Source organism: Balaenoptera musculus, chromosome X (genome assembly GCF_009873245.2).
Source record: "Balaenoptera musculus isolate JJ_BM4_2016_0621 chromosome X, mBalMus1.pri.v3, whole genome shotgun sequence".
In the NCBI taxonomy this organism is placed as follows: domain Eukaryota; kingdom Metazoa; phylum Chordata; class Mammalia; order Artiodactyla; family Balaenopteridae; genus Balaenoptera; species Balaenoptera musculus.
Window position 1 is genome coordinate 35921592 of NC_045806.1, and position 19322 is coordinate 35940913.

Genomic DNA, 19322 nt, shown 5'->3' on the forward strand with positions numbered 1-19322 from the left:
GATCTGTCAAAAATACTGCTGATGTCTAGCCTCTTTTTTTTTTAGTAGTGTCTCAATATACTAAGGAGGGGTGCCATAATTGAATTAGAATGTTTTAGTTTTATATTTTATATACCACATTTAAAAAAAACAGTTTATTTATTTATTTCCTTTCCCTCCCTCCCTGCCTCCCTGCCTCCCTCCCTCCCTCCCTCCCTCCCTCCCTCCCGCCCGCCTTCGTTGCTGCGCCGGCTTTCTCTAGTTGCGTTGGCCGGCTTTCTCTAGTTGCATTGGCGAGTGGGAGCTACTCTTCGTTGTGGTGCACGGGCTTCTCATTGCTGTGGCTTCTCTTGTTGCGGAGCGCGGGCTCAGTAGTTTGGCTCACAGGCTGTAGAGCGCAGGCTCAGTAGTCGTGGTGCATGGGCTTTGTTGCTCCATGGCATGTGGGATCTTCCCGGACCAGGGCTCGAATCCGTGTCCCCTGCATTGGCAGGCAGATTCTTAACCACTGTGCCACCAGGAAGTCCCTATATACGCCACATTTAAAGTTTTTAATGTTTTCATTTTCAGTAAGTTCATATAGCTTTCACTTTTGATTTGAGTATTAGCCTTCATGGTATACTGCAGAGTGTTATTTTGAACCTTCAGGATTAATTGTACACAGACATACAGAGTTGAAAGGATAGCTTTTTTTTCATACATCTTTCTTAATGGAGTCTACATATATAAAATCATATTGCAGAATAATGTAAAAGTCCAAATAATGAATGCCTAAATAAAATGTGTACCATACAATGGAATATTTTTCAACTATAAAGAGAAATGAAGTGTACTGATACATGGTACAATTTGGATGAGCCTTGAAAACAATCATGCTAAGTGAAAGAAGCCAGTCACAAAAGACTCCATGTTGTATGATACCATTTATATGAAGTGTTCAGAATAGGCAAATCTATAAAGACAAAAAGTAGGTTAGCTTGGGGCTGGGGGTGAGGGAGGAGGGAAGGGGGAGTGATTGCTGCTAATAGGTATGGGGTTTCTTTTTGGGGTGATGAAAATATTCTAAAATTGATTGTGGTGATAGCTGTACAGCTCTGAATAAACTAAAAACAGTTGAATGGTACACTTAGAGTGTTTTATATAGTATGTGAATTATATTTCAAGACTTATTTAAAAACTATAATATGTAACTTCAAACATAGTGAAGGTAATCTCAACGACTAGAAGGAATTTCAAATTCTTGGTTTCCTTTTCAAATTCGTTACATTTGTGATTCAATCTCCTTGTGGAAGTTTCAGGCAAAAAGAGTACCTACTGGATGCACATTGAAAATGGTAATTATCAATAATGTGTCTGCCTTGCTTAAAATTGTGACTAAATGAAATGAAGTCTCTTCAGTGTGTTGGATCAGCATTTCATGATTGGATTAGTTAACTTCCAAAAGTGTTAACTAATTTTGATAAAGATTGGTAAGAGCTATTAATAAATAACTGAGTTGTTTATCTTAATCTGTCCTTTAACAAAGAGTAGACTGATAAGTAGGCATACCTTCTGTGACATTTGGTATGTGACTGTGTCTAATATTTTAAGTCAACGTTGCTCACTTGCTTTTTATGAGTAGGTTGCTTTGTTTAGGGACTAGAATTTATTGAGACCTTGCACGCTTTGTAAGGATTTAGTAAATAAAGGAATATTTAAGTAAAAGTATATGTTTTCTTGAAAAGTGACCTGGGTGTGTGTACACTATAAATCTCAGTATTTTGAAGGATTATAATTTTAAAAGTGGTGAATATTAACTTTTGCTTCTGTGGGCAGAACTATAAACTATAGGTATCAGTGACAAGGGAAATAGACTTTAGACTCAGTAAAAGAGAGACCTTCTTGCTGATAGCAATGAGCTTCACAGTGTTGTAACCAAAAACCTTTAAAGGGAAGATTTAAATGTAGAACTTCCTACATTTGGAGCAGTTAATTTCTAAATCTTAATAGTCTTTGAACACCTCTCCCTGATTCCCTGCAAGGTTCTAGCCTTCAAAGTATCTCATTGGTGCCCTTTTTGTGCTCAAGTTAGAACAAGTATTTTCTTTTTAAAACAAGTCTTTTCATTTTTATGATATTCTTAAACGTTAGTACATGTGTTTTTGAGTACCTGGATGATTGTTTCATAATCAGGAACCGCCACACCATTTCAGCCACTGATGTTAGCTTTGTGTTTTTAACACGTTGATGCTCAGTTGTACAATTTAATTTGTCAGATGAGAGCAACAGAAGCAGACTTAACACATAAATGATGTGTTGGTGTGAAGGAAAAATGATGTCATGGCAAACCATGTGTACAGAGTGTTGTAGTAATTCAAGTAGGAAAGCTGTGTTTCCCACATGGTACATGATAGTAGTAGGATAGCCGTGCAAAACTCAAAGGAACCTATGCCTTAGCAGTCAGCAGTATGCTGCCATCTGTCACATATTATTAATATTAATAGTTTTGTTTGTATTTAGTTTGCAAATTTGTAGAAGAGCAATAAGCAAAAGGAGTTGAATTCTGATTTCATTTATGCACATATTTAAGCAGCATTAAAATAGAAAGTAATTTAATTTTTTAAAATGCTGTTAAGGTAGAACCAGATTTGGCAAACTTGAGCCAGCTTAGTATATTGTTGATAGAAACCTGGTGCTTGGAGTCAGATGACTGGAACCGGGACTCCAATTCCATATTTACCAGGTCATTTCCCTATTTCTTGAATGAAAAATATACTTGTATTTCTACCTAAAAGGGTGGTTCATTTGTCCATTCTTTTACTCAACAGATATTTTAGTTTACTTACTGTGTAGCACTGCATAATTTTGATGTCTCTTTGTTACTGTTTTTTTTTTTTTTAATTTATTTATTTTTGGCTGCGTTGGGTCTTCGTTGCTGTGCGCGGGCTTTCTCTAGTTGCGGTGAGCGGGGGCTACTCTTTGTTGCGGTGCGTGGGCTTCTCGTTGCGGAGCACGGGCTCTAGGCGCGCGGGCTTCACTAGTTGTGGCTCGCGGGCTCTCGAGCGCAGGCTCAGTAGTTGTGGTGCACGGGCTTAGTTGCTCCACGGCATGTGGGATCTTCCCGGAGCAGGGCTCGAACCGTGTGCCCTGCATTGGCAGGCGGATTCTTAACCACTGCGCCACCAGGGAAGTCCCTACTGGTTTCTTTAGTCTTTCTATTGTCACGTTTTCTTTAGAGCCAGCACAAATTCTGATATGAACGCTGTGCTGTGAATTGTCTTACAGATGGTAAGATGTGAGTTGAAACTTTTTTAAAAGTAGGGCAAACTTTTGAGATATGGTAGGATTCTGTGTTAATGTAACAGAATAATAAAAGCAGCTATATTAATAAAACTATTGAGGCTCTTCATTTTAAAGTTCAGCCTGTGCAAGTATAATATGTATGTCAGGAGCATAGAATCCTGGTAATTTATAATTGGGAGAATACTTTTCCTCTGGACTGATTTGGAGATCATATTCATAGGGTGACAGGGCGCCTGGGAATAAGAATTGTCAAGCGTACATAGTAATCTAATTAGCATTTCAAGGGAGAAATAACCAGCAGTTGTTAGAACATCTACTATTTGTTGTGTGCCTTCTGTGTACGTGGCACTTCACATACATTCTTCCATTAAAGCTTCCCAGCAATCTCTGAAGGTATTAGCCACCTTGAAAGAGAGAAGAAGATACTTGGAGATTAAATATGATCTGTTATAGGTATATCTGTTATATTGCTGAAAAGCCTCATGTTCTGCAAAAATCATGCACCAAAAAGTAACAGGGCTTATGGGGGAAATAGGATTGAGAGCAAACTGATCACTCAGAAGCTATGTAATTTTGTAATTAGAGCACTAACAAAAACAATAAGAATTTCAATAAAATAAACAGCGCAGTTTAAAAGATCCTAAACTCCTGACAAACTATGGTAAATATAGGACTTTTTTTTTTTTTTTTTTAAGGTAACCTAATAGAGCCCTTCCATATAGGGAATGGTTGAGGTTACTGAGCTAGGGATACAAGGCTGAAATAAAATTAAAATGCACAAAGGTCAGGAGGAACAGTATACATACTTACAAGACAGAGCATGCGGCCAGACTGAGCCAAGAAAAATGTAGGGTGATGGCTATCTGGTCCAGACCTTTATCCCCAACCCTCATGCTGCATTCAGCTGCTGTTACTTGGTGCAAAACATTAATGTGTTGAGGGGAAAATTGCTTATAAAGTAACATGATTTGCAGGTGTGTTTACTTGCATTTACCAGTGAGCTAAATACCATTACAAAACTACAGGTATACCTTACTTTATTGCGTTTCGCTTAATGCTCTCGGCAGATAATGTGTTTTTTTGCAAATTGAAGGTTTGTTTGTGGCCACCTTGCATCGAGCAAGTCTGTTGGTGCCATTTTTCCAACAGCATTTGCTCACTTTGTATCTGTCACTTTGGTAATTCTCACAATATTTGAAGCTTTTTCATTATATTTGTTATGCTTATCTGTGATCAGTGATCTTTGTTACTGTTGCAATAAGATTTTGACTTGCTGAAGGCTAATGTGATGGTTAGCATTTTTAGCAATGAAGTATTTTTGAATTAAGGTATGTACATTGTGTTTTTAGACATGGTGCTGTTGCACACTTAATAGACTACAGTATACTATCAACATAATTTGTATGTGTACTGGGAAACCAAAAACTTCGTGTGACTCGCTTTGTGATATTTGCTTTATTGTGGTGGTCTGGAACTGAACCCACAGTATCTCCAAGGTATGCCTGTACATGTTTTGTAGCAGAACAGACTTCATATTTACCAAGTCTTTTTTCACTCCAAAACCCTCACACATGTTCCATCCTCAGTACTAAATTACAAGTAGTTATCTTTAAAGTGTCTCCCCTCCAGTGGAATGTTATTTGAGAGGAAAGAGAACTAATACTTAACTGGACAGCTCTGTCTGACATTTAAAGATAATCATTACCTCATTTAATCATCAACAACCATCGCCTTGTGTCCTCAGGTGAGGAGACTAAGTCCCAAAGAGGTTTGGGAACTTTGCCTAAGGTCACACAGTTAAGTACTAGAGTAGAAATTTAAGTTCATATATTTCTGGTTAGAAAATTGCTTTTGTATGCCACACTGCTTCTGGCAAGATAAGTTTGAGATCTTTAACAAGAGTGGTTGACTAACACACTTAATAGGATTGATGAAGTACCTCTGTTTCTCCCCTCTATGGTCTCTCCTCCTATAGCACTGAAATAGAAAGAGCAATGTAGCATAGCAAGGGGATAAGCAGAACTGTTGGTACCAAGGTATCTAGATTTGAAATTTGATTTGCTAGCTTTGTTCCCTATTAGTTATTTCATTTTAGTCAGATTATCTTTATGTACCTCAGTTTTTTGTCTGTAAAATGGTAATAATGAGTACTTACCTCTTGAGATTGAGTGTTAAGTGAGTTAATAGATCAAAACTTTTAAATGGTACCTGGCACATGGTGACTGCTCAATAGATGTTAACTGTTTGTCACTCCTCATTGCTTCTCTCGTTTCCTTTTTGGTTCGTTCTTTTTCTACTGTAATTCTATACTGTTTTCCTCATTTCTCTCTTCCCCTTCCTATCTCTTCATATCATTGATTTGAAATAGATTAAATATAGATTGTACTTATGACTATTGATGTTTCCATCACTTCCTAAGTTTTCATTGATGTTTTGGGTGAATATGTTTGGACGTCTGTTTGTAGGGCTGGACAGTTTTAAAAAATAGTGATTGTGAGGACTTGTTTTGTTTCTTAAGGTAAGTGCTGTGCAGCTATTTTAGTCTAACCTTTTTGTGTGCCGAAGTTTTTTAACATTAAGCAAGAAGAGAAATAGTGTTACGGTATATTTCAGTGACAACATCTTACCTTAGTTTTATCTTTAAGGAGAATTCAGAATTTTTATTATTTGTAGATGGCAGGGTTTTATACCAGGAAAATCAACTGAGGAGCTAGTAAGTGATTTAAATACGATTACCATGGCAAAATAAATCTATTTAATTTTCACATGCTTGTGAAATTTCCTTTGGATGAACTCTAATTTCATTCCACTGTGTTCAAAGAATGTACTTAACTTTCAATCCCTTAAGTTTATTGAGACTTAATTTACAGCCTAGCATATGGTCAGTCCTGGAGGATGTTCATGTGTACTCAAGAAGACTGTATATTCTTGTTGTTGGGTAGAGTGTTCTATAGATGCCTGTATGATCTAGTTGGTATATAGTTGTTAAAGTTTTCTGTTTACTTGGTGATCTTCTGCTTAGTTCTATCCATTATTGAAAGTGGGGAGTTGAAGTCTTCTCTTTTTTTTTTTTTTTTGGCCCGCACCGTGCAGCATGTGGGATCTTAGTTCCCCAACCAGGGATCGAACCCGCACCTCCTGCAGTGGGAGTGCAGAGTCTTAACCACTGGACTGCCAGGGAAGGCCCTGAAATCTTTAACTATTATTGTTGGATTGTCTGTTTCTCTCTCCTCTGTCATTTTTTGCTTCATATGTTTTGAGGCTCTGTTAGGTTGTGCACATATATATATATATATATATGCATATATATAATTGTCATACTTTCTTGATGAATGGACCCTTTTATTATTGTAAAATGTTCCTCTTTATCTTTAGTAATATTTTTTTGTCTTACAGTCTTTTTTTTTCTGATAAACATATAGCCACTCCAGCTTTCTTATGGTTGCTGTTTTGCATGATGCGTATTTTTCCATCCTTTTACTTTCAACCAGTTTATATCCTTGAATCCAAGATCTGTCTCCAATTGACAGCATGTGGTTGGATCTTTCTTTTTTTTAAAAAAAAAATTTATTTATTTTGGCTACACTGGGTCTTAGTTGTGGCACGCGGGATCTTCGTTGTGACATGTGTGATCTTTTAGTTGCAGCATGCGGGATCTTCTTTTAGTTGTGGCATGCGGACTCTTAGTTGTGGCATGCATGCGGGATTTAGTTCCCCCACCAGGGGTTGAACCCAGGCCCCCCCTGCATTGGGAATGCAGAGTCTTACCCACTAGACCACCATGGAAGTCCCTGGATCTTTCTTTTTAAATCCAGTCTATCTCTGTGTTTTGATTGGATTTTATGAGCCATTCACGTTTAATGTCATTATTGATATAGGTGGATTTACATTTGCCATTTTACTTTGTTTTCTATATCTCATGGCTTTTTTGTTCCTTTCTTCTTCCTTTACTGATTTCTTTTGCCTTAAGTGAATGTTTTCTAATGCATTTTAATTCCTTTTAATCATTTTTTCCACTATGTTTTTTGTTAATATTCTTTTAACAGATTTATTGAGACATTCACATACCATACAATTCATCCATTTAAAGTGTACAATTCAATGGTTTTTGTCCTATCAATAATTTTTAAAAATTGTGTTGAAATATATATATATATATATATATATATATATATCACAAAACTTGCTACTTTAACCATTTTAAGTGTACAATTTAGTGGCATTATTTACATTCACAATGTTATACAACCATCACAACTATTTCCAAAACTTGTTCATCACCCCAAGCAGAAATTTTGTAACCGTTCTCCAATAATTCTTCATCTTCCTTTTCCCCCAGCCCCTGGTAACCTCTAATTTCTGTCTATGAATTTGCCTATTGTAGATATTCATGTAAGTGGAACCATACAGTATTTGTCCTTTTGTATGTGGTTTAATTCACTTAGCATGGTGTTTTCAAGGCTTATCCATGTTGTAGCATGTATCAGAACTGTATTTCTTTTTATGACTGAAAAATATTCTTTTGTATGGATACACCACATTTTGTTCTTTCATTGGTTGATGGACATTTGGGTTGTTTCCACATTTTGGCTAGTATGATTAATGCTGCTGTAAACATTTGTGTACATGTTTTTGGTGTGGACGTATGTTATTTCTCTTGAATATGTACATAGGAGTGGAATGACTGGGTCGTTTGTTAATTCTGTGTTTAACTTTTTGAGAAATTGCCAAACTGCTTTTCAAAGGGGCTGTACCATTTTGCGTTCTTGCTAACAGTGTATGAAGGTCCCACTTTCTCCACATCCTCGCCAACACTTGTTATCTGTTGTCCCCTTTTTTGGGTGGTAAAATGTACATAACATAAAATTTACCATTTTAACTTCTGGTGTTTTTTTTGGCTGCACTGTGCTGCACGTGGGATCTTAATTCCCCAGCCAGGGATCGAACCCGTGCCCCCTGCATTGGGAGCTTGGAGGCTTAACCACTGGACTGCCAGGGAAGTCCCCTCATGGCATTTTTGTGGGTAGCATTGTTCCAGTTTTAAAGACCTGGAAAATGAGTGAGAGTAGTTGTTACTGGCCTTTAAGATAGGGCAGCTTGTAAGTGGCAGAGGTGGGATTTTGAATAAGAGTTATGTTTGACTCCAGAAGTTATTTTTACTTGTTCCATTCCTCTGTCTTGCTCTTAATCAACCTAGCACATTAAGGAAAAAGTATTCAATTCTTATGTGATGGTAGAGAGATGGCTGTTGAAAACAGCAGAATAGAGCAGAGTATGCTATGCTGAGACCTGCTGTACCTGGCCAGCAGCGTTGGAAATCTAGAAATATGGAGAACTTAGAGGTAGAAGAAACTGAGAAACCAAGAGACAGAAAGGTGAGAGTATATAAGGGATAGGGATGGCAAGCATCTTGAGGCTTTGCCAATGGAATACTGTGCAAGAAGCAGAAGGTGATTTAGTTCTGTGGTCTGAGAGAAAGGTATTTTGTTTGGGGAGAGGTTTCATTCAGACTGCCACCTTTTCCATTTACCTTAATGTTATTTTGTTGAAAGGGACAGTCCCTTAGTTATCCACAGAATGCTTTTGTCTAGAATAATTTGTCCTCTGATTTTTGCCAGATATTTTTGATTTGTCTGTGGATGGAGAGTTATTGGGGTGCATGTAGATGGAACAGTGTTGAGCATAAACAAAACAACACGAGAATATAATTTTAAGATGTTTTAACTCAAATAATCTAACGTTAAAGGAGTGCAAAGCAAGAGAGCAGTTAGTGCCGTGTGTGTGTGTGTGTGTGTGTGTATGTGCATGTTTTTTATTGTGGAAAAAATATATAACCAATTTACAATTTTAACCATTATTAAGTATAGTTCAGTGGCATTAAGTGCATTAACGTTGTGCAACCATCACCACCATCCATCTCCAGAACTTTTCATCTTCCCAAACTGCAACTCTGTACCCATTAAACAATAATTCCCCATTTCCTGCTCTTCCCAACCCCTGGTAACCACCCTTCTACTTTCCTTCTCTGACTGTAGGTACCTCAAATAAGTGGAGTCATGGAATATCTGCCCCTTTGTGACTGGTTTATTTCACTTAGCATTACATCCTCAAGGTTCATCCAAGTCAGAATTTCCTTCCTTTTTAGCACTGAATACTATTACATTGTATGTATATACCAAATGTTGTTTATCCATTCATCCTTGGGTTGCTTCCCGGAAATAATTTTTGAAGAGCGATAGCATTGGTTTAGTGGACAAAGTAATAGAATTAATTTTTTAGACTTACTTTCTATCTGTGCTTTGGTCAAGTCACTTCTTAGAGCTGTGGTTTTCTAATTTATAGGAAAATGCCACATTCTATGTAAGTGTAAGGATTTACTTTAAAAACACCACTTTAATTTTGGTGTGCCTCAGGGTTCGTCCCCCCTCCCCAACTTGCCCGACACTTGGGAATATATTATGCTATTTCTTCCCACCCCCCAAGATTGTGACCTCCTCACTTTCAGAAGGAAGTGTGTATTTGGGGGGGCTCCCAGATGATGCTAATGAATCCGTCTCCCACTCTTGTGAACATTAGCGTTCTGTTCAAGACCCCCAAGTTCTCCTTCAATTCCTGACTTATAGAGTCAATTGTCTAGTGGATGTTTTCACCTCTGTTTCAGTGTCGAAAACTGTATTTGTCACTGCCATCACTGCTACCTACTATTCTCTACCCTCCCCTTTGAAAAGAAGTAGAAAGGAAAGGAAATTTGAGTCCAGGATTGTATAAGCCAAGAAAGCTCAGCTTCAAGGGAGGTGGGGGTAGTGGCAGCCAGTTGTGGCTAACGTTGAGAAGAGGGCAAACAGGGTGAACGGCGAGGGGCAGTCATCTGATTATCAGTTAATTGTCAATTAGTAGAGCATTGATGATCTGTGAACCAGACCTCCCCCACCCCCAAATGTACATATTTACAAAGTTTTGCATGTAATTTTAGGGGCGTTAATCCTCAAACCCATCCATAGACCTCAGTTAAGACCCAGTGGCTTAAAACAGTTTTGATAGCTTAGATACAGCTAGATGATGAGAGAGAATGGAAGAAGTGAAAGGGAAGGGAGAAGCAGAGGCATTCTGTTTTAAGATTTGGGGGGAAAGAGAAGGACAGAGGTTGGTGATTTTTCATTTCAGTAACAAAGATTCAAGCATATTTATAGGCTAAGAACAAGGTTTCCAGGAAAAGATTGAGGGAGCATCATTCATTGGGGATCGTGAGCAGTGGGATCAAAAGAAAGAGATTGGAGCAGATTTGAAGTAGAGAGAATGAAGTTGAATTGGTTAGCTGATATTTTGAGTGGTAAGAAAAAAAAAATTTAAACAATTTGCCAGCCAACCCAAAGTGGCTGAAGAAAATGATAGGTGGGTTTTTCTGGGTTTTAAAATTGTCTACTTCACATAAAATTCTTTGTTAGTGTATGTAGGTTGTATAAAAATGGAAAACAAGAGTGAAAGGGAGGCTGTTCAGCCATGTTATCTTTTAATTGTTTTTCCACTTTATGTATTAAAGATTTTTCTGTTTTTAGCCTCCCCAGTACCCAATGTTATCAGTCTTAAGCTTTTTATTATGCCAATTTGGTAAGTGAAACAAAATCTTGTTAGAATGCCATCTCTGGGTTAAGTGATTATATTTAAGCTTGAAGTAAATACCATGGACTAAATGGAAGTGTGGTTGCCTTATAACCAAATATCTATAAATCAGTCAGCTGAGGTTCTCAATCTCGTGGTACATTAGAATCAGTCATGGGGGAGATTTTTTGAAAAGTACTGATGCCTAGGCTTAACTCCTGAATATTGTAATTTATTCAGTCTGGAGAGGGGTTTGGACGTCGGTGTTTTTAAAAGCACTTTGGATGATTTTACTACACAGCTAAGAATATAGAATTGAGGGTTTGGTGGTATTCCTCTATACACCTTTGCCAGATTTCTGCAAAGAGGAATTCCATTGTTAAACAGTTTGGGTCTGTAGCCCTGTCATGGTCCTGGGAGTGCCTGTGGCCAAAACCTTCCCAAAAGGGGAGAGTCAAGGTCATTTGACAAAATAGGTCGTATTGGAGGAGTAGTATACGGTTAACAATCAGATTTTTTTTTTTTTTTAAACATTTTTTTTTTTTTAAACATTTTTTTTTTAATTTATTTATTTATTTATTTGTGGCTGTGTTGGGTCTTCGTTTCTGCGCGAGGGCTCTCTCCAGTTGCGGCAAGCGGGGGCCACTCCTCATCGCGGTGCGCGGGCCTCTCACTGTCACGGCCTCTCCCGTTGCAGAGCACAGGCTCCAGACGCGCAGGCTCAGCAATTGTGGCTCACGGGCCCAGCCGCTCCGCGGCACGTGGGATCCTCCCAGACCAGGGCTCGAACCCGTGTCCCCTGCATCGGCAGGCAGACTCCCAACCACTGCGCCACCAGGGAAGCCCAACAATCAGATTTTATTACTTGGTTTATGTCTTAAATACATTGTAGGAATGTGTATAGTCAAGGCATTAGCAAATTGAAGACAGTTTTGCCACTCCATAATTGAGTCGAAATGACAACTAAGTAAATACCTTGATAATGTCTTTGGAATCCCAGGAAGAAACTGAAATATTATAAGGCTATATACTTGCATGTTTTCTTGACATAACTGCTGATGTACTGTTATCAGTTTATTAAGTTAAATATAGTATTAATGAAACGAGCTTTTCAACTTTGTCCTCTCTCTCATTTATGTAACCTGACTAGATTCACTGGTAATATTAAATTCGAACAATTCCTTAGTTCATGTTTTTTATGTCTAAAACAATGTGCTTTTTTTCTTCTACTTGTAGGTTATGCAATGGTCTCTGCAAGATGGTTTATTCTTGAATTGGAGCTTTTTAAGACTGACAAATGCTGGTACTTCATCTTCTATAAGTGGACTATAATTTCTTTTTTCAAGACAACTACATAAGCAGACAAAATTGCAAAGATCTGCCCTGTGTCGAGTATGACAGCCACGACTCGTGGCTCTCCTGTAGGAGGGAATGACAACCAGGGCCAGGCTCCTGATGGACAGTCTCAGCCCCCCCTCCAACAGAATCAGGTAGGACGTTTAAGATACTAGTTAAAGCGACATTGGTGTGTCTATTATGGGATATTAAATAATGGAGCATGTTCTGAATAATTTGTGAAGTAACCATAAAACTGTTATTTTAAGAAATATAAGCATAGGTCTTACACAGTAACAAGAAACTCAAGTGCTGTAGATGGTGATGCTTGGGTATGCAGGTCCCCCCCCCCTTTTATTTCCTGGTGTCTTATACTATCAATAATCATTAAAATCAATTATTTAAGCCCTGTGTCAGTTCCAGAGCAAAGCATTAAATCATTTGATGTAGCCTATGGTTAGAGTATGGACTCAAGTCATATTGCTTGTGTTCAAATTTTACCTTTGCACCATGCTAGCTTTGTGACTTTGGGTAAATTATATGACCTTTACGCCTCAGTTTTTTAGCTATAAAATAAGGATAACAATAGTATAACTACTTCGTAGGATCATTAAGAGGATCAAATGAAATAATGTTTGCAAAGAGCTTAAAATAGATTTTGGTATCTAGATTTTTATGCTGGCCTCAAAACTCATAATATTCTTTCTTCTTCTATTCTCTGGATGAATTTGTGTAAGACTTCAGTTATTTCTTCATTAATTATTTAGATTTTACTGGTGAAACCATCTGGCCTGGGGCTTTATTTGTGGAAAGGTTGTAATTGCAGATCCAACTTTTTTTTTAAATAGGGGAATTTTCTGATTTTTTTTTTTTTTTTTGGTGTTTTTTTTTTTTTTTTTTTTTTTGGTGGCTTTTGGTAATGTGTTTTTCAAGGAATTTGTCCACTTCATCTAGATTGTCAAATTATTGGAGTAAAACTTTATAATATCCTTTTTTATTCTTTTTAATGTCTTAGGGTCTGTGGTAACATCTCCTTTTTCCATCTCTGATACTGCTAATTTGTATTCTCCTGATTACTCTTTCCTAAAGGATTTATCAATTTCATCAAACCTTCCCCAAAACCAGTTTTTGGCTTTAACTCTCTCCGCCCTTCCCACTTACATGCTTTTAACTCTTATTTCTTGTTCCCTTTACTTCTTTTGGGTTTGGATTGCTGCTCTTTTTCTCATTTCTTGAAATGTAAGTTTAGATAATTAATTTTCAGCCTTCTATTGTATGCAGTTTTATACTGGGACATATTAAACCGAATAAGACAAACATTAAAACTTGTGATATGCAGCTCAAACAGTACTTAGAGGTGAATTTGTAGCTGAGGTGCATGCATGTGAATCACAGACTTGCTGCTTACAGTTGGTACATGTTTGTGTAGAATTCTGTATGGGTAAGTTTTTAGGCAAAAGTACTGTTATTGTAGAGTACTTACATTTGTCATTTGTGATTAAGTTCTTATTGTCCAGCTATTATAGATTACGTGTTCTCTCTATTACAGGTATGATAGGAAAGAGCTGCATGTGTGTGTGTGTGCGCGTGCGCTGGTGCACTTTCCCTCCCTCCCCCCTTCCCCCCTTTCATCCTCTCCCTCTGCCATTTTAGAGAAGTGAGCAAGTCAGGTTTTAATGTTTTTTTTCCAAATAAATGTCAACTTTATTCCTTTTTCCTCTCCAGTTCCCACTTTTAGGACATGTAATACTTAAGTATATGGTCACAAGTCTTGGACAGAGTCGTTAAGTCTTTCCTGTGTCATAAAATTTGTTAGCCAGTACTCATGTTTCTTTAAACATAGTCTAAAGTTTATGTTGGATGCCAGAGATTTACATTTTTAAACCAGGAGCTTGTAGTTTGAGTTCCAGTATCTTTTGCTCTCTCTTTTCTGTTTCATACCTGCATCGTGCATGGACTTTTAACTTCTTCTGCAGTGTTTGTGGTTCGCATGGCTTTAGACAGAAATTAAATCTCTAACCTTACTTTTATTTTAAGGTGTACTTGATAATTCTAAGAGCTCTTGGGTTTGTGATACTCAGCTTAATATTATGTATCTGCATTATGTCCTCTTCCTTTAAATAGCTCTTTACATTTTTGAGGATGAATGATAATTAAAACAAACAAAGGAACAAACAAATTGTATTTTTTGGGGGGGGGGCCACACCACTGGGCTTGTGGGAACTTAGTTCCCCAACCAGGGATTGAACACGGGCCCTCAGTGAGAGCACGGAGTCCTAACCACTGGACCGCCAGGGAATTCCCACAAATTGCATTCTTAACTATCTGTAGAATCCCTCTTTCACTTTCTTATTCTTTACTTTTTAATGTTAGGATTTTAGTTATTTCAGAAGAAGATTTGACACTTACTGGACCAAGAGGAAGCAACCATAGCATTCATTAATCACTACCCAGCTTACGGCTTACTTTGAAAATGCTTTTTTCATATTGGCATAAAGGGAATTTCTAAAACCAATCAGATTTTTCACTTAATCTATAATAGTTTTTAAAAGGGTGTTCCCATAGGAGAGAATTTTAGGCTCTAGTATATATAATAAAGCTCAGTGATAAATGAAACAGTCTTGGCAAAGGCCCTATGGGATGAACACTCTTGGGAGATGTTCATGGGAGGGTGCAGACTTTCTGGAATGGAATTTAGTAAAATATATGTCAGTAGCCCTAAAAGAAATAATTTATACTGTTGTTGTAGTAATTATATTTCCAGCGTTCTGTCCTAAGGAAAAATTGAAGTTCAACACAAAGATTTATATATAAAAGATTCAGTATAGTTTTGTTTTATGTTAGCAATAAAAATTGCAGAATGCTAAATGTCCCTTAATTTTGTTTAATTAATTTAATACTATGTGGCCATTAATCAGCTCTTTAAAAAAGATTGTTTATGATGTGGGAAAATACTCAAATGTTGAATGGAAAAGGACACAGACTTAAGCAAGTATAATCCCAATTTTATTGAAAATTTATACATATATATAGACAGGATTTGGGGGGGTCACATAGAAGAAAAATTGCAAGGAAATAATTGAAAATGTCATTGGTGCTTATCTGTTGGTGTGGTATTGCAGGTATCTTAATTGTTATTTTTGTCTAGGATTTCTGTGAGCATGTATATAATACATATATACTAGGGGAAATGGGCCTTTTTAAAAAGTAATGAAGCAGACTTCCTAAGTTACATACTTGAGATGCAAATATTTCTATTGGGCTTCTAAAACTTGAATTCTGTTCTGTAGATTTTTGCCTTGAAACTAGCCCTATAGCACCTGCGTAGTGTTCGCCATCTTAAGTAAAAGTTTGCTGTTTACTTGCAAATTGGCTCTATGAGTTCATACATAAACTTTGTAAGTAGAATATATTAATGGTGGTATACCCACCTGTCTTCAATACAAGTACTTATTTATGCATCTGTTCAATAAATGCTAAAATGATAGGAAAAGGGGCCTTCTTCTCTAAAAGGGCCGTCAACCTACAGTAGGTAGAAAATTCAAGAATATACGAGTAAAAGTCAGCTTAAAATTTAGATTAGTCTCAATTTGAAAGAGAAAAATACCATCTGCTTTCAAAATTATTAAGGGTCATAAAAGTTCATTCACTTAATTGTGGAAATATTGTACACAGCTAAAATATGGGGGGAAAGAAAAAGAAGCACTAAGAATGAAGAATGAAAGAATAAAATCAGCCTTATTAGTTGAAAATGATGTGACTTATTTAGAAACCACAATGAAGTTTTAATTGTTTGGATAATAGTTGGAGACTAGGGGAATTGTGGAATAAAATTTATTTTTTCTCTTCAAAATGAAAAATAAATGTTATGTCAGAAACTTTTTAATCTGCAAAATGTGTACGATAATTTCTATCATGAAGGGCTCATATAATGGGAAATGTAGGCGGAGAAGCAGCATACACTGTGGATAAGAACTCAAACTTTAGAATTAGACCTGGATTCAGATCCTGACCACAGAATTGGAGCTGTGTGACCTAGGGCTAATTACTTATTGTCTGAGTTTGTTTTTTTCATCTGCTAAGTGGCAGAAGAATACTTCCTTAGGCTGTTGAGGATTAAATGAAATTATTTTAAAGCATAGTAGCACAGAGACTGCCTGAAACATCATAAACTTACAATGATCATATCTTCTTTAAAAGTTTACATTATTTCCCCCTAATCTGTGTTGGTGTTTGAATTTAATTAAGACTTCATCGCCTGATTCTTCCAATGAAAATTCCCCGGCAACTCCCCCAGATGAACAAGGTCAAGTTGATGCCCCACCACAGCTTGAAGATGAGGAACCTGCATTTCCACATACTGACCTGGCAAAGTTGGATGACATGATCAATAGGTGAGTTGATTTTGTTTTGCTTTTTAATGTGTGTCATACAGAGGAAAAACAAAAGTATTTCAGCACAGTGATTAGTACTAAGAAAAGAGAAAGAGTGGATAGGAATATCCCAGTAACCATACTGCCTCCTTAAATAGCCTTAACATCTTAGTCATTGCCACGTACTTTGCAACCCATGGTTCTTAATGGATTTAAAAAATGAAAGGAAGTAACAGTGTCAATAAAGTGTTCAGATTACTGATGATCACCCTAGCTGGTGTGTTACTGAAGTAGAACCGTATGTGTGATTTCCCGTTTTTTTTTTTTCTTATTGGCATGTGGGTTACTGGATGACTTTAATACTTCTTGCATGGCCCTGAGGTAAACCAGGTCATAAGAAGATTGAGATCCTCAGAGCCTGCCCCCTTGTGAACCCTTGATTAGTTTGAGACATTTAACCATCTCAGCTATTTGTTTCTCCTGATCTTCATCTCAGGGGAGTGGTTCAGAGTATACATTTTCATACTCATAGCACAAACATTCACCCACACCCACCTCCCCGCCCCACGCTTTGATTATTTGGAGTAAGACTCTTGAGAGAGTGAAAGCTTAAGCTTGTATGTATGGGAAGGGAAAGATTTAAAGAAGATATGGGAAGAACGTTTCAGGGAACCATCCTGCATGTCTGTGGTCTTCACCGGGCTGTGAGCTCAACAAGTGAGTCCTAGGGAGGTGTGACACATCCCTCCAACCCCCCAAAAGAAGAGTAAGGAAAATACACTTATAGGCACTTACTTGCCTTAGTAAGTTTCTTTTTTTTTTTAAACTTTGGGTTTGTTTGTTTGTTTATTTATTTATGTATTTATTTATGGCTGTGTCGGGTCTTCGTTTCTGTGCGAGGGCTCTCTCTAGTTGCGGCAAGTGGGGGCCACTCTTCATCGCGGTGCGCGGGCCTCTCATTATCGCGGCCTCTCTTGTTGCGGAGCACAGGCTCCAGACGCGCAGGCTCAGTAATTGTGGCTCACGGGCCTAGCTGCTCCGCGGCATGTGGGATCTTCCCAGACCAGGGCTCGAACCCGTGTCCCCTGCATTGGCAGGCAGATTCTCAACCACTGCACCACCAGGGAAGCCCCAGTAAGTTTACTTTTTAAAAATCAGTTAACACCATTACATATATAATGTCAGGGGAAATAGAAACCCTTTGCGTTTTTTAAAAAACATTCTGATTACATAAGTAATATAATGTAAGTACATCTTGTTAAACATAGAAATATATTATGTCAATAATGTTCTTTGTAATTTCCTCCGTAGATACACACCTCCCAACCAAAAGTTACTACTAACAATAAGGTGTACATTCTTCCAGGTTGTCTTTGTGTTTTTTATCATATGTGCTGCTTTCTGTACAAATATGGAATTCTTACTATAATATCATTTTATAATTTGTTTTCCTCACTTCATTTATTTTAAATATTTTTCCTGTTAATAAATATACATTTAACTCATTGTTTTTAGAGGTATATTTGAAAGAACACATTAAATGTCATTCTTCTGGCAGATGCCTATAGTAATGATATATAATGAATTAGTCAAACAAACAAACAGTTGTATAAAGTTGTAATGTCCCTGCCCATTCTCTGTAGCAGAGTTATGATAGCAAAAAGTTGTACTGCTGCTTTTCAATTTTTGTCTGGTGGTTGCTGACGATAAAGTGTACTTCTTATGCTCACTCAAGGGCAAAGTTGCATGTTAGCAAATCTGCAGGGGGAGAGAAACACAAGTGATGTTTTTTTATGTAAATAAAAACAATGAGAAAGGGTGGTATACATTTGTTTCTAATAGATTATGTGGTCATGGAGCACTTTTTATCAAAATGGGGGTTTTTGGAGCACTGGGTAAGTTGGGTGGTAGTGAGGGATGAAGGGGTAGGAAGAGGATGGACTCCCATATGGTTGGGCCGCTGGCACTGGGAGCAGAGAAAGCACCACCTGGGTGTCTGCTGCATCGTTGTTTGAGGGAGGAGGGTGCCTGTGGAGGCATAAAGACTTGGAGACCTGCGTCTAACTTAACCTTCAGGAGAAAGTTGATGAGGCAGAAATTAGTCATTTGCCACCTAGATATTTTCTTCTTTGTGAGGAAGTGGATGACAACTAAGAGGTTCATCATGTCTCCTTTAACCTGAAGCCTGAAAGAGCACTTTCCTATGAACTCTAACAAATAGGTATCCATTTACGTGATACTTGATTATTATAGCAGTTTTATATTCTAGTGATACTTGATTATTATAGTAGTTTTATATTCTGTGTTATTAAAATAATTTTATTTTCCCCCTTCTCTCATTGCTATATCTTTTGTTTGACAGTTCCTTAAAAAATTTTTGTTTGTAGAGACAACAGATGATGCTTAATCCCACAAAGCAGATGTTCTGCCAACCTTGTGGTTTTAATATTTTAGTTTCATTTTAATATTTTCATGGTGAGCTGAGTAGTTGTAATTAGTAACTCATTTATAGTGCCTCTTTCAGTGTTCAACCAATAAACATCTTTTTATATTATTAAAACCCTTAGGCCTCGATGGGTGGTTCCAGTTTTGCCGAAAGGGGAATTAGAAGTGCTTTTAGAAGCTGCTATTGATCTTAGTAAAAAAGGTAAGTTTAAATGGTCTTATGCTTTCCATAATGTATGCTACTAGCTAATAGTTTCACTTCATGCCTGAAGACTTTTTCTGTGTATTCCTAGACTAGAACATTTAACT

The 19322-nt window shown here is 37.3% G+C and overlaps 1 protein-coding gene across 4 annotated transcripts in view; it reads left to right on the forward strand.

Annotated features, from left to right (window-relative positions):
- USP9X (ubiquitin specific peptidase 9 X-linked) overlaps positions 1 to 19322 on the forward strand; it is a 121912-nt gene that overhangs the window by 18625 nt on the left and 83965 nt on the right. For all 4 annotated transcript variants that reach the window (XM_036839142.1, XM_036839145.1, XM_036839144.1 and 1 more), the window contains 3 exons: positions 12097 to 12350; positions 16444 to 16589; positions 19136 to 19215. In XM_036839142.1, the coding sequence (XP_036695037.1) occupies positions 12255 to 12350; positions 16444 to 16589; positions 19136 to 19215 (322 nt within the window). In that variant the 5' untranslated portion in view covers positions 12097 to 12254. The remainder of the gene's footprint in view (positions 1 to 12096; positions 12351 to 16443; positions 16590 to 19135; positions 19216 to 19322) is intronic.